General features: G+C 38.3%; 1 protein-coding gene across 1 annotated transcript in view; it reads right to left on the minus strand.

Moving 5' to 3' along the window:
* The window catches only part of HELB (DNA helicase B), a 35,652-nt gene extending 20,558 nt beyond the window's left edge, over window positions 1-15,094 (minus strand). Inside the window, exons 1-7 of the mRNA XM_060113473.1 lie at window positions 14,898-15,094; window positions 13,071-13,478; window positions 12,012-12,181; window positions 8,792-9,670; window positions 6,321-6,498; window positions 4,745-4,886; window positions 1,743-1,897 (exon numbers count right to left, since the gene is read on the minus strand). Coding sequence (XP_059969456.1) covers window positions 1,743-1,897; window positions 4,745-4,886; window positions 6,321-6,498; window positions 8,792-9,670; window positions 12,012-12,181; window positions 13,071-13,478; window positions 14,898-15,084 — 2,119 coding nt within the window. The 5' untranslated portion in view covers window positions 15,085-15,094. The remainder of the gene's footprint in view (window positions 1-1,742; window positions 1,898-4,744; window positions 4,887-6,320; window positions 6,499-8,791; window positions 9,671-12,011; window positions 12,182-13,070; window positions 13,479-14,897) is intronic.
* Between the last annotated feature and the right edge of the window lie 813 nt (window positions 15,095-15,907).

Genomic DNA, 15,907 nt, shown 5'->3' on the forward strand with positions numbered 1-15,907 from the left:
TTAACCATCTTAGTCTCATTTTCTTCATCTGTACTAATACCTACTATGAACTAAGTTAGCTGTGGAGAGAATAAACATTATCTATAAATTACTCACAACATGTGTAATAAAAAACAAGTCAAAAAACAATACACAGCTTATAAACCAAATTATGTAAAACTAATACATGTCTGTGTATGGATATAATATGGTTTAAAAAGAGAAACTCCAAGCTCTTCCTATAGTTTAAAAAGAGGAACTCCAAGCTCTTCCTATAGATGTGACCTTTATGGGGCTGATTCAGGGGAAGAGGACAGGGGATGATTAAAGGAAATATTAAGTTTTACTTCAAACACTTCTGTATCACTTGACTTTTGTTAAGGAATATAAATGATTTCTATAATAATAATTTTTAAAAAGCCAAAAAGACATTTATAGAATCCTATAATTACATGAGCTCATTTTAAAAAAGAATAATGTAACATGTGAACGAACACTAACCCAAAGGAACTGAGATGGGGACACACAAAGGAGGAAAGGCTTACAGATAAAGTCGAATGTCAATTAATTTCACATGCAGAGTGAAAGCTGCTAAGGAGAAAGGATATACCTTGAAGAACTGTGGCAACTACAATAAATCCTCAATAAAAATCATTTAAATGTTCACTAATTCAATTTTGAGTAAACCACTACACTATTTAAAAAAGCTTGCTAAGTTAAGTTTCTAATATAAAGATCAAATTATTTAAATAAATAAATAAATAAATTCAATTTAAATAAATTCATTTGGAGTAGATAATTTAATACCTATTATTCACAAAAAACTAACATTCATACAGTTCCTCAAAACCTATGAACACCCTCAACCTTCACAACTGTCCCCCAGGCACTGTCACTATGACTCCCATTTTACAAATAGTAGAGTGATGTGACATAAGGCAGAAGATTCCCTATCCCATGCACTTCCTCAACCCTGCCATGCTGTCACCCTAACACCCACAATTAGAAGTAATGCTTGTCCACTTTACTAGAAACAGAACTATTAGGAACTCAGCTTGGCAAGAGTTTCACAGCCATTACTTTTGTTTCACAAATATACTCAAAACAACAAATGTAGTATTTACTTTTACAGCAAATACTGTACTTTTACAGTAAATACTGTACTTTTACAGTATTTGCTGTAAAAGAAAAGCTTCATTCATTAAGACATGCTTTCTCAGGCTTCCCTGGTGGCACAGTGGTTGAGAGTCTGCCTGCCGATGCAGGGGACACGGGTTCGTGCCCTGGTCTGGGAAGATCCCACATGCCGCGGAGCGGCTAGGCCCGTGAGCCATGGCTGCTGAGCCTGCGTGTCTGGAGCCTGTGCTCTGCAATGGGAGAGGCCACAACAGTGAGAGGCCCGTGTACCGTAAAACAAAACAAAAAAACAAAAAAACAACAACAACAAAAAAAGACATGCTTTCTCCTGAATGAACCTGGATTACTTAGGGCTTTGCTTTATTTTAAACTAATCACCTACATCCACTTATTTACTCAACAAATATTTACTAAGTCCTTAGTATGCATGTGTCAAGAGCTTACTTCTTTACAAAATTCTAAAGTAATCTGCTTTTGATGATTAATAAATTAGTTTATTTTCAGTGCCTAACGTTTTACTAGCAATATTTATCTTTACCATCAAATAAAATTATAACTAGTCATTTAATAACTATATTACAAAACTGAAATATTTAACCCTATATAACATAAAAGTTTATACTTACAAGAGCGATGATTACTTTTTGAGAACTGAGAACTGCCATCTTCTTCTGGGAGTCTAACAAAAATAAATGATTTATCTTGTATTGAGACAGGGAATGGTGGATCATCAGAGATATTCAGCTCTGCATCAAACGTTGGAAACTGGCGTCTTGAGATTCTTAAATAAAGGTAAAATAATACACCAAGAGCATTAGCATCCAAAAATGTATCTTCACATATGAGCAGAGATAATGTCATTACAATAATTAATATCTGTGAATAGGTCATAAATAGGGTAAAAGGGCTACCCATATATGCATTATAAATAGTAAATGAGTTTCAAAATACACTTAAAAAGACCATAATGTTACTTTTATCCATCAGTCCCCTACCCCTAGCACATTAAAAGCATTAGAAAAAACTGTCATGGAATTTACTAAGCAACATTCTGAGAACTTGACCTACTTTTCTCCAGACCGCTAAAGAACCATACCAAGTAGGTATTATCCTCCTTTCACAGATGAGCAACATGAGGCTTAGTTAAGTACAGTGAGGTTGTCCAAGATCACAGAGGTAAAAAGCAGGGGAGCTAGGAGGGAAATTTGGGCCCACTGGGCTCCATATTCCTTTCTATTTAAATTAATTTAAACTCTTTGGGGCCTTTTCCATACATTTACATCATACTCTTTCTTTTCTCCTTTCTTCTGTATATATCATATATATGGTCTCATCTTCCCAGCTGAACCAAGTATCCACATCTTCTCTTTGTTTCTGTTCCCTCCTCATCCTTCTTTTGCTCTTGTATTCCCCAAGACTAGCAAGTCATATCAGAAAGCACAGTAAAGGCCAGGGGCCTTGGCATACTAGAGTCCCTCCTTGGTTATGTGGAAGAAAACTGACACCCTGTAAAGACCTAACAGCAGCCTAGCTATCAAAGGTAGTGTACCCTACTGTGTCATCTTTCAATCCTTCCCAACAGGGCTGGAAGGGAGGAAAGGAGAAAGAGGGAAGAAGCCTGTCCCTGCTGGAACTATCCCAGATTTAATGTGGGGTACTGAGAAACACCATGGATTTCCTGTTTTGCTTCTGACCCAGGACATGTAACATACTTCTATCTCTAGAAGCTTTTCCGTGGTATCACTGGGATCCTTCTGTCATTAAACACTTGGTGATGATGACCAAGAATAATGAAAGGAGCACAGCTCAGCCCAAAAGATATCGAAAGGGTTACTAAAAGGAATTCCTAAATTTCAGATAAAATTGAGTTCTAAGAAACCTAATGTGCTTTAGATTCTCCCAAGATTTCTAGACTTTAAAATGACCCATCATCTACCAACATTCCAAAACTGCAGTGGACTTTAGGTAGGAGCAGAAGTTATAGGTAAGAGTTATAGAAGAGTTATAGCTACACTTCCAACTGCAGTGTTTTTCTTTCTCTCACTGTTGTGGCCTCTCCCGTTGCGGAGCACAGGCTCCGGACGTGCAGGCTCAGCGGCCATGGCTCACGGGCCCAGCCGCTCCGCAGCATGTGGGATCTTCCTGGACCGGGACACGAACCCGTATTCCCTGCATCGGCAGGCGGACTCTCAACCACTGCACCACCAGGGAGGCCCCTTTTTTCTTTCTTTCTTTTTTTTTTTTTGGCAGTATTTTTCTTAATGTCCCAGTACGAACCTATATCATCTACCCTATTCCTGTCCATTCTGCCTCTACCCCCACTATCTTTTCCAGGGTAGATGGGGCAGGGAGATAGCAGGCTTTGAATATTCTAGTTTCTGCTGACATCCAACCAAGAAAATGTTTAAGCAACAAAAACAGCATCTTGTAGTCTAATACAATACCCTGTCCTGCTGAATATCTGAGCCCGATAGCTACTGCAAAGACCTCCACATAAGCTAATAAGTTTTTTATCCATCATTAAAGAAATAAGAACTCTTCTGACAGAAAACAAATCATCGTAAAGAAAGCACTTCTTTGAGCAAAATCTACCTTTCAATGTAATTCTGCGTTATCTAGTAAGTCATTTTTTGTTCTCAAGTATAGTCAAAAATCTAGTTCCAGGTCCTAAGCCCCAGATGGATACATAGCAGGTGCAACGGCAGGAGGACAGACACACACAAAATGCTGTACAAAGAAGAGCTAAGGCAATGAAGTTTCAGGCTAAATTCGTGATCTTAGCAACAGTTCAGGACCTGTGCTAAATTTTTATTCAAATCAACTATAATCCTCTGCCACTCAGCTGATTGCCCCCTGATCCCTATAATTCCCAAAATAATGGATAATGATAAGGTAGAACCAAAATAATTCCATGCAGATACAGAAATAAAGCATGCACTACAGCCAACAAAGGGAAAATGAAACCTAAAACCAACCAACAAACAAAAACAGCACCTGGTAAAAGAGAGTCAAAAACAAAGGTAAATTTTGGCCCAATGAATAAACAGTCTCTTAATATTCTGTGGCCCCATCACATCTATTACAGAGGATTACTCTAGAGGCTTATGCAAAGATTAAGGAAAGAGAAGGATTCTTTCCTACTTTAAGGAGAGTAATATGCCACAGGTGCCACCAGGATTCATCAAGGAGTAAAATACCTTTTTCTTTACCTTTTTCTTTTTTTTTTCTTTTTTTTTGCTTTAGGCTCCCCTTATAAAAATTACAGGAAATGTCTTCCCCAAGTCACCCTTGAACTCTAATGAATTCATTTCTGAGTCTCTGTTCCCCTTGGGTTTATTCTGGTCTCTAAGCCTGATGCAACTTTATTTCACATATATACTTTTAAAATCAGGAAAACACATTTATACTTAAATTTCAACACTAATTTATCTTGGATCAATAATGAAAAATACTTTGCTTTTCTAACTGTGGGACAAAAGGTATACATATACCTGAAGGACAGAAAAGGTTTGCTAAGAGCATAGTAAACATACTGCACTGAATCACCCTAATTCAAAAGCTAATATTTTTTTTTACCTTTATTTCTAATACGACAGAGAGAAAATGCAAAATTTTAGTTATATTATACCTTGTAGCATTGTCCACAATTAGTTCAGATTCTGCTCTATGGTTTGTCTTTAGTTCAATAGCACAATTTCTTGACTTGAGAGTCTCAAAAAGATCTTTCAGCAAGTTACCAGGTTCAATACTGGGTAACTGTCTAATATCACCTAAAAGGGGGAAAAATACATAGAGTAGGTTTTATGTAACTGGGATCTCGAAATTTAGAAATTATTTTTATTTCTCCCTACTGATATATGCTATAATTATAAAGACTTACTCTGAGGAAAAATGAAAAAAATCTTCGTTTAAAATTACTTAAGAACATTAAGTCTTCAAAAATATTCAACAACAACAATAACAACAAAAACTATTCCAATTGGGCTTCCCTGGTGGCGCAGTGGTTGAGAGTCCGCCTGCCGATGCAGGGGACACGGGTTCATAACCCCGGTCCGGGAAGATCCCACATGCCGCGGAGCGGCTGGGCCCGTGAGCCATGGCCGCTGAGCCTGCGCGTCCGGAGCCTGTGCTCCGCACGGAAGAGGCCACAACAGTGAGAGGCCCGCATACCGCAAAAAAAAAAAAACACAAAAAACCCCACAAAAACAACAACAACAAAAAAAACCCATTCCAATTAAACAATATAAGATAGAAAAAATAGTGATAACACAGTAGGGTAAAACATGACTTGAACTTTTTTCATATCTATAAACACAGGCAAACTGTTGGGGCGTATATTTTCACCAACAGGTAAAGAAAAAAACAGGCCTTAGATATCTAGAATTTAGTCACTTACTCAATCTTGCTCAATGTCTTACTAAACATGGAAAAATCTATGGCCTCAAATAAATAAACTTAACATACAAAATGCAAAATAAACAAACCCAGTGCATTTGATAATAAATTCCAGTAATGTAATGATAACATTTTGCTCTATTAAAAATCTTTTTACTTTAAACAAACAAGCAAACCTTAGAGAAAAGAGAAACTATTTTCTGGGTGGAAACTGAGAGAATGCTTAAGCTATTAATAAAATCAACTGCTTACACAATATCCTCAAATACCTAAAACAGTTATTTATAAATACATTGATTCTCTCATTGCAATTCTATTTTTTCCTCCATTAAAAAACAGGGTCTACACATCGGTACTACCTAATAGCATCAAACTGAATCTCACTGGAATTGGAAAGGACTTACGAGGCTGGTGAGGTCTAATGTGCATTATTAGCTTAAAATCATAAAATTATTTTTAAGTGGTCTATAATTCAGACCTTCTATTATTTCCAAATGATCTACATCCTGATTTACTCTGAGTCTATGAGAATTTTACTTTTTTAATAGTCATCATTTAGGTAATTACAGTAACTCCTCACAACTCTATTTCATTCACAACCTAGCTTGCTGATATCCTGGCCAAAACAAAGAGCCACCCAAGCTGATAAAGAGACTGGTCAAGCTGAAATCAGAGTGGCTTCAGTGAGGTCTGAGAAATGGCTTCCCGCCTGTAGGATATGGATATTAAAACAGTGAAATGGTATAAAGAACCTACTAACCATAATAATTTGAACCAAACAACCGGATTCCAACAGTATTTTAACTTACCAAGAATAATAAGCTTAGAAAGTTGGGAGTGCTCACACAGTAAATTTAAAACTGATTTAAAGATTCCGACAGATACCAAACTCCCTTCATCCACAACCAGAACTCTAACCGAAGAAAATTTCCATGGCATGTCCTTGGTCATTGTTTTTTTCTCCCATAAGTAGAAGCTATAATTGACCTACAAGCAAAGTATGGCATTTTAAAATTCAGGTTATAAAATTTACCAAAAAAAAAAATTTTTTTTAACAACATATTCTTTTAAAACAAAACTCTTAAATGGGGAAGGGACAGGGAGAATGTACATAGAGTAACACAGGGAAACAGACTAAAGTAGAGAACACAAAAGTTATAGTATGAATCCCAGAAAAGACAGATGAAATAGTTCAAAACATTGCTTCCTAGGGAGTACTTGGTGTGTTTAACAAGCTTCTCACACAGCACCATTCCACTGCAAGAATCCCAACTGTTCTCTTATCACTCTTGACCAGACAGAACTCCCTACTGTTTTCTACCCCCAAATAAACCTTCTCTTGGCCTTCTGAGATGGCCCAAACACTTAAGCCCCACTCTTCTCCCAACTATAATACTCCATTCTGGAAATTAGGGGGCGCCTGCCCAAACTAACTATGAAAATACTACTTTTTCTCCTAGTACTCTAAACTCCCTTACTTCCCCAACATTGAAAAAACCACCACCAAGACAACTTAAAAAACTATTTATTACAGGGGTAATAATATTTACTATTTAAAAAATTACAGAAGAGGGAAAATTTTTTTTGTAAAACTACAACCAGAGAATGTTAAATATTTTGTTGTAAACCATTCCACAAATGTTTCTATGTTGTATGCATATATCTATATATGCTCACTTACACTAAAAAATTATTGGCATTTTTATCTGCTAAACCTGGTATCCCTAGCCCAAGGATGATAAATAAGTGGCCTAAGTGCCACCTCAATGCCTCTCCTGTGCCCTTACACTCTTTCCTGAGCCTAAACATGGCTTCAGAAATGTCCTCCCAGCATCCCAACCCGATATTAAGATACTACCAATTGATCAGAGTTGGAACATAAGATGAAATTTAGTAATGATCCCTCTCTGGCCTCTCCTTTTCTAATTCAATCCTTCAGACTAAACAGAAGTGAAGGTGTAACGGAAAAAATCATAAATTGATCAGAAGACTCTTCCACCAATGAGCTACAATGAACTGCTCTAGGATCATGCCCACTCATGTGACAAATAAAAGTAATGCAAAAGCAATTTCTGAGGTGGCTCGTGGGTCTATGATTCTAGGTAGCCTTCCCTAGAACTGCTTTCTCCATTTCACTCTCTTGCTTAGGAACCTAAATGGCTCCCCAGTAAATCAAGTCCAAGCTTCTTTGTTAGGTATACAAGGTCCGTAGTAAATGAGGAGATCATGGCACCTTGGAAAGAGAAGCAAGCTGGGAGGTCAGAAATGTGAATCCCAGTGCTAACTCTGCACTCAGTTAAGGTTTGGGGCCAATTGTTTAACACACCCAAATTTTAAATGGCTCTCCTGTAAAATGCAGATAACATCACTTACCCACTTCACTCGTTTGTCAAGGATTTAATGAAACGGCAAAATACTTTACAAACTTTAAAGCTCAAATTCCCAGTCTAAACCAAGTGTAATTTCCATTATCTTACAATACACAGACTTCATTCCAATCAACGCAGTCCCCTCAAAACCCTCTATATGCACTTGATCATTCACCTCAATGCCTCTGGGAAGGCCTTTCCCTTAAATAAAATGTTCTTCTCCTTACCTGAGCTTCCTTGTCCATTAGACTCCAATTCAATTATTATTTCCTTCAGAAATCTTCCAACGACTAAGTTCCTTGATCTATAAAATGGCAGATCAGGGCTAAAGGAAACTCTCCAACTCTTTACAAGTTTAAAACTTCATGACTCTTAACTATAGCCAAAGCTATTTTTTTCAAGCATCTTAATTCATTTGAAATTTTTATTATGCAACTACTATTTGCCAGGCACTGTAGGCAAAGGAGATAAAGCACTAAACCAGATGATCCAAGTCCTCACTTTGACGGAGCTTTCATTCTACAAAATGTGGACTCATGTTTGAAACCAGTCCCATTGAGAAACAGGGCATGTGCCAGAATCTAAACTAACTACAGCATTAAGCATACACTTTAGTTTACCTGACCTTTTTTTTTTTTTTTTCATAATAAGACTTTCTCAATGAAGGAAGCAGTACACTGATCTACTTTCTGGCACAAGCTCCTATCTCACTGCAAATAGTAACAGTTTATAGACTGGCTGTTTTGAATGGCACTGATCTAAGTGATTAGCTACCACAAGGCAAGAATCTAGAAGACATTCAATAAATGCCTATTGATTGCTGTCAGGAAGAAATGAAAAATAAACTCATTACATTAAGCCCGTGTTTAAGGCAAATGTTTTAGGTAGAGAAAAAATGTAAAAGGCTTTACCTGACATAGTGTATAAGCGTTGAAACCAGTTTTCTGTCTCAGTAAGCCAGCTGCTTTCCCTGTAGGTGCTGTAAGTAAAACTTCTATAGCCTTGCCCGGCTTCCGCTGACTTTGCTCAGTGAAGGTAATCCATTCTTCTGGTACATTCTGGTCTTGTTCAAAATCTTCACAAGCTTTTTTCACTTCTCTTTCTTCCAACAGCTCTATATGCTTAAAAAGCTGGCTAACAATTGTGGTCTTCCCACTACCACCTTTCCCACTTATGACTGTCACAGCATTGGAGCAAATCATGTCCAAAGCAGCCACCTGATCCTGATCCAGTTGGAATTCACTTATTTCTGCCTTAACTTCATTTTCACCATTATCCCAAATAAGGTCACCGCTGTCCTGCATGTCCCAAATATCCACAGGATCTTCTAATCTTGTTTCATCAGGTTTACTTTTATTCAGTGTATCATCACTTCCTGAATTCTCAGGTCTTGTGGTGTGGATAGACGCAAGCACCTTTTTAACATCAACATGTAATCGCCATGGCGACCTTGTCATCAGGTCACAGATTGAAGAGGCAATGCCTCTTTCAGCCTGGTAAAGGTCATAAAGAAAGACACAGCCCTTCTCATACGTCACCACACCGATATCCTTCAAGAACTTCAGAGACTGCCAAGCATCATGAAAAGACATGCGGTCTAACAATTCACAAGTTAAGTCAGCTTCTTCAACACACGTGTGCCCTTGCTCTCTACACATCCGCTTCAGTTCAGAATATATTACTAATGCATTCTTCTCCAAATCAGTCATCAACTGGAGAAGAGACCTGCACTGACAAAATGATGTCCAACTTGCCTCACATCGCAGAAGCTTCAACTGTCTGTAGGTTATCTTTAAGAAAAGTAAATTCAAGTTTGCTTTATAAAAATTATAAATATTTTTATAATTGACTATTTGATGACTATTATGAGAATTACAGTGAAAACTATGGTGTTTATTAATAATTTTTTAAGTCCCAGAAGACATGTGTTTCAACAAAATTTGGGGAAAAAAAACTATGTACCTAATACATCACTAATTTTTTTTAATTAACTGTACTGTGATTAGAGATCTATATAATTTCATAATTAAAATTATGTTTTTTCAAAGCAATACACATACAGTTTTAAAAGTCAAATAACACTGAGACTTATCACAAAAAATAGGAATCCTCTGACTTACCCTTTCCATGCCTTCTAAAGGCAACACCCTCAACATTTTCAGTTATTTCTTCCAGAATTTATCTCCACATTTCTACATATTGTTTATACTATTCCTTAATTTCTTAAAAAAAAAATTAGGTAATTAGAGTTAACTCCTTACTATGGAAAGTCTTTCTTCATGGAAGTTTGCTCCCTTTGTACTGTCACTTCCACACATGCTTCTCTTCCTTTTTTTTTTTTTTTTTTGCAGTACACGGGCCTCTCACTGTTGTGGCCTCTCCTGTTGCAGAGCACAGGCTGCGGACGTGCAGGCCCAGTGGCCATGGCTCACGGGCCCAGCCGCTCTGCAGCATGTGGGATCTTCCTGGACCGGGGCACGAACCCGTGTCCCCTGCATCGGCAGGCGGACTCTCAACCACTGCACCACCAGGGAAGCCCTCTTCCTCCCATCTTTGAGAAAAGTTAACAGTATACATTTTGAAAACTGATTTTAGTTAAATCAGTGTAAACAGGATTCACGGCTGTGACATGATATGCTGTGATTACATTAACTTTGTGTTGAACTCTTGTGTATATTGTGAAGTTACTGACTGCCTCATTTTCTAGGCTTGTTTAGTTTTCCATGTGCCTAACAATTCTGCCCAAACTCTACTGAAAAGGTATAGAACTTCCTTCACCATGATCCACTAAGTAGGTCGTCTACCAGCTCCATTTTTTTTCCCCATGGAGACATCACCCCTGGAGCCCTCCATATATTTTATGGGCTGAAATGTGTCCCCCCCAAAATTCGTATGTTGAAATCCTAACACCCTGTACCCCAGAATGTGATCATATTTGGAGACAGGGTCTTTAAGGAGGTAATTAAGTTAAAATGAGATGACTGAGGTGGTCCCTAATCCAATATGACTGATGTCATAAGAAGATTTTAGGACCCAGACAAGCACAGAGGGAAGACCATGTGACGACACAGGAAGAAGACAGTCATCCATAAGCTAAGGAGAGAGGCCTCAGAAGAAACCAACCCTGCTGGCACCTTGACTTTGGATTTATAGCCTCCAGAACTGTGAGAAAATAAATGTCTGTGGTTTAAGGCACCCAGTCTATGCTGTTTGTTACAGCAGCCCTAGCAAATGAATACAAAACCTCAGTAAAAGTCTTTATTCTGGGTGGTGGTTTACATGCTGAAAAGGGGACTTAAGTCCCACTTGAGTCCCAGAAGGTTCATTACTCTGCTTCTCTTTCCTACTGAATAAATATATATAATAATCTAATGTTCCAGAATCTCATTTTTCCAAGCATATTGAAATCATAGTCATTTTATAGAGGGAACAAATTCATTATTCTAGTATTTCTCAAATGGGGGGCAGGGGAGTGGGATCTGTAAACATTCTTGGGGATCCCACCAATTATCTCAGAATTTTTAAATTGTATTTTCATTTGGAAAACCATCTATAACCAAGTACTGCCAAGATTTAAGTGCCACATTTGGTTTTCAACATCTCTGGAGCTTCACAGTGCCACTTTACTACTCCTGGTCTCTAATAAGAAAAACAGAAGTGCCAAAGAAATTGTAAATAATATTATTGTGCCAAAGAAAAAAAATCAAATGGCATCATCATATACCATATGAATAATGAAGGTCTTCGAAAGTTCAAATAGGAAAGTGAGGAATTGCATAGCACAGCAGAATGGACTTGCCAAACTCATAAGAACTTGTCTTCGATGAGATCTATATTCAAGGTGCAATGGCAATTTAGTTACAAAAAATGTCATATGAAATTAAATTATGTAACTGAAGTATTGATAATTTGAATGTCATTTATTTTGTTATTTTGTTTTCCTTTGTAAATTTATTGCATAAGAGCTACAGGTAGAAGAAGTTTATATTTAGTTGCAACACTGCAAGGAAAATAAATCAACACTGAAGTCATACAAATTTCTTTCCCTTGAAAGAGATGCAAAAAACTGTCAAGCTTGAGACATCCTCCCTTGTATAAGATTACAAAATGCTAAGCAAATGTCTTTCTTACTTTACGATATCCGAGTTTCCATGGCTGTGTACCTAAAATCTCTTCTATCTCTTCCAACACCTCTGTAGAATCTGAGCTTATGAGCCGTTTAAAGTGTCGTGGCAGAAGAACTGGAAGGAATTCCATTATTTTGGGGAACTGCAAAGCTCTCATCACAGTTATAAATGGAACTACAGGATATCAAAAAAGAACAAATAAAAACATACAAATGAGCTCATAAAACAACTGATTTGATGGACTTTCCCATTTAGCACAACCAGTTTAAGAAATCCAAATCAAAGACAGAGTAATAAATTTACTGTGACCAGCAAGAAAATTGATTGTATTATAACACTTGCTTTTGTATCAAGATGGTTTTCATTGTGCTTAACACCAAAATTTATGTTCTTCAAATGCTTAGATAGCTACCTCTTAGCCTTTTGTTTCCTTCTGCTTGCAGTAGAATCAGAATAAAATTTCTGACTCAATAATATATAAATTTAAAGCTAAGCATTAAAAATCATTTACATATTAATCTTATAGTCATTCTTCTTACTGTAATCATGATGCTTTCATCATTGAAATCATTCAATGATGTACTGCCAAATTTATTTGATAAAATTAAGAAATGAAATATTCTATATATATGAATGTCCAGATAACAAACCATATTTAAAAGTTATTTTAAACTATTTTGAACTGAAATCTTTCCAAAATGGATTGCTCATTTTCTTGCCTTTCTTCTCTGCCTTCTGAAATAGAATAATTGATAACTGAACTTCTTAATGACTCAAGGTAATCCTAGGACACAAAAGTTAGAGAGAGACCTAGAATCACACTTTTAGAGCAGGAAAGGAACTGAAAGGTGTTTAAAGATCATCTCACCCAATCTCTTCACATTACAGATGAGGAAACTGCAATGTCAATGACATACTCCAAAAGCAATACAAACACACTTCATCAAACCAATTTAAAAAAAGAATACTATACCAAGATATCAATACTGTACTGGTAATATTTTAAACACACCAGTCATCCAGTATCTCAATTACACTAAAACTCAATGATAAAATCACTTACTTGTGTTTTCCAGAGGAAGCAGTATCTCGTAATCTGGTGGTGACTCTTGTGTTTTCTGTGTAGATTGTTTTTGAGTATTCCTTTCAACGTTCTTTTGGTAAGTTCTTAATTTTTCCCTAAGATTTTCAAAGTTGAGGTCTTTATAACTTGATTCAGCATTTACCCATGCTAAAAATTTATTTCTGTTTTCACTGGAGACATTACAGTCTTTAAGAAAGAGGGAACAGATGTGTAACTGATTTGGTGCTGACATATCTGATTGTAAAAAGTAAGAAGGAAATCCTTGAACTTGATAGCTCCTTGATCCTACAGGCTTTACCTGTACCTTCACTCGCCACCAAGCACCCATTAATGGAAAACGTCCAAACACTTCACATTGCTGGTGAGTGTTTTCATCAAAAATTGAAACTTAAAAAAAAAAAAAAAAAGTTAATTTAGGATAAATTTAAAATCTTTTCCCAATGTTTTGTCAAATCCACTACTCTCTTTAATCCCTGGACAGTACCCTCTATAGATGTCTATTACAGTGTCTGTATTCCACTTACCTGTTTATCTGTCTCTCTCTACTACACTGTAAGCTCTCTAGAACATGACAACGTTTCATCTGTTTTTGTATTCCAGGAGGGAGGCATGGTACATGGCAAAAGTCTGTTGTTCCTCTTCTAAAAGCAGTCCTCTCTCTGCTACTCTGATCTCAGTCAATACTGACCTTCAAGCAGTTTCTAAAAAATGTCCCTCCTACCCAGGGCCTTTGCAAAAGCTATTCCACTTGCCTTAAATAATTTCTTCCTTACTGTTTACTACAGACCTCATTTACTACAGACTTCAGCTTAATCGTCACTTCCAAAAGCCCTGAAACTCATGAACATAACCTCTCATAGCACTTCTTACTATTCCTTCTAAGCACTGAGTGATATTATAGTTACTTCTGTGATTATTTATAGAATATCTGTTTAATTCATTAGAGGGTAAGCTCCATTAAGACAGCAACCTCATCATCTAATCTCTCCAAGGTATCCAAACAAAACAAACACCTTGCTTGGAAGATGGTAGCCAATCACTAACACTTTCAGGATAAATGACTAAACCCTCCAGAAATACTTAAAAATTTTCTGTCTAAACCTGTACTGTCCACTCACCTGTAACTATTTAAATTTAAATTAATTAAAATTAAAATTTAAAATTCAACTCCTCAGGTGCACTAGCTGCATTTCAAGTTCTCAATAGCCACATGTGGCTAACAGCTGTTGGATTGGACAGAGCAAATATAGAGCAGTGCCATCACCAGAGAAAATTCTACAGTACAGCAGTGGTCTGAACAAACATTCTTAAACATCAGTCACCAGGTACACATAATAGGTATAATTCTTAGGACAGGAAACTATACAAGGTAAACACAGATCACAAGGTTATTAACACAAGGTTAATGAATCAACAGTGCCTTGGTGTGTTTCTTATGTGTCTAAGTAGCTGAAAAGTAACCACATACTCGACTCCAGGAAAGACAGGAAAATAGTTAAAAGCCCTGATTCTGTGAATATTGGCTGGACACCCATTGTTTCCTCGACTATGAAACTACCTGAAAAAGTTGTCATCATTAAATGAGATACACGTGGCGCCCAAGCTTAACACAGAGTATTTGCTCAAGTCTCTGCTATTCTTGTGGTTGTTGCTGTTTTTATTTTACCCTAAACAGGACGAAACAGCTAGGCCATACCAAAGGAAGTCTATTAGCAGCGATGGGGCGCCTTACTTGGGACGAGGCCATAATGGGAAACAGTTCATTAATCCTCCAAACCCATCCCCAGGGGCGAGTTGCTTCCTCACCACGGAGCCGACCAGGGAGGCTGCCCGCCTTTACGCCCCCACTGCAGAGCTCCTCGGCATCGACAAACACCGTGTCTTCCTCCTCCTCCGCATCGTCCCTCAGATAATCACCTTCCTCCTCCACCAGGTCCTTGGGTGGGAGCAAAGGTCCCTGTAGCTCGCGCAAGAGCTGACTCAGAGAAGCCATATTCCACTCTCCCCAGCTCAACCCAAATTCCGGAAAACCCGGGCTACGTAGTCGCCCAAGATCAGCCAATCAGCTCCGCGACTGTAGGACCGTCAGCTTCCAGGGGGTTGGGCGAAATGCATGAAGTGGGTTAACTGTATGGTGACTGATCGCAACTAGACTGTAGTGGTGATCACGCTCTAGTATATACAGATGTTGAACTATAATGCTGTACATCTGAAACTTATTTTCTAAAAAAACACCATCAGCTTTCGCAAACGCTCCCACTCCCCAGACTGCTAGCTTGCGCGGAGGGGCGGGGCGGCGGCTAAGCTCCGCTCCAAGCTCCCAGCGGAGGACCGGGATTGCGTGGGGAGGGCCGAGGCTCAGCGGGGGCGGGCAAGGGGCAGAGCTGATGAGGGGGCGGGGTGCTCTCTCCCGCCTCCGCCCCGCAGCCAGACTTGAGGCTTCGCCAGGTTCCCGGAGGAAACCAGCTGATTGGGCAGCGGCAGCTCTGCACTTGGCAGAGCAGCTAACCCACTGCGACTCCTGCATAGAGAGAAACGCGAGGGAACGGCAGTCTAGTGAACCCAGAGAACATGGAAAAGCAAGCCCTCCCTGATGCCTCCAAAACGAAAACCCAGATGCCCTTCGACCAGCACCCAAAGCGCAGAACCGCGAATCTCCAATCGGGAGACCCGCCTGGTCGTGACTCCTTTGGGCCTCTGTTTTCGTCAGGTGTTGAATTTGTATGATCAAAGGCACTTTATTCAAGGTACAGATCTCTAGGCCCAATTCCATACCCATTGTATCCGGTTCTATGGCAGAGACCCAGGCTTCTTTT

The sequence above is a fragment of the Mesoplodon densirostris genome, chromosome 11 (genome assembly GCF_025265405.1).
Source record: "Mesoplodon densirostris isolate mMesDen1 chromosome 11, mMesDen1 primary haplotype, whole genome shotgun sequence".
Taxonomy (NCBI): domain Eukaryota; kingdom Metazoa; phylum Chordata; class Mammalia; order Artiodactyla; family Ziphiidae; genus Mesoplodon; species Mesoplodon densirostris.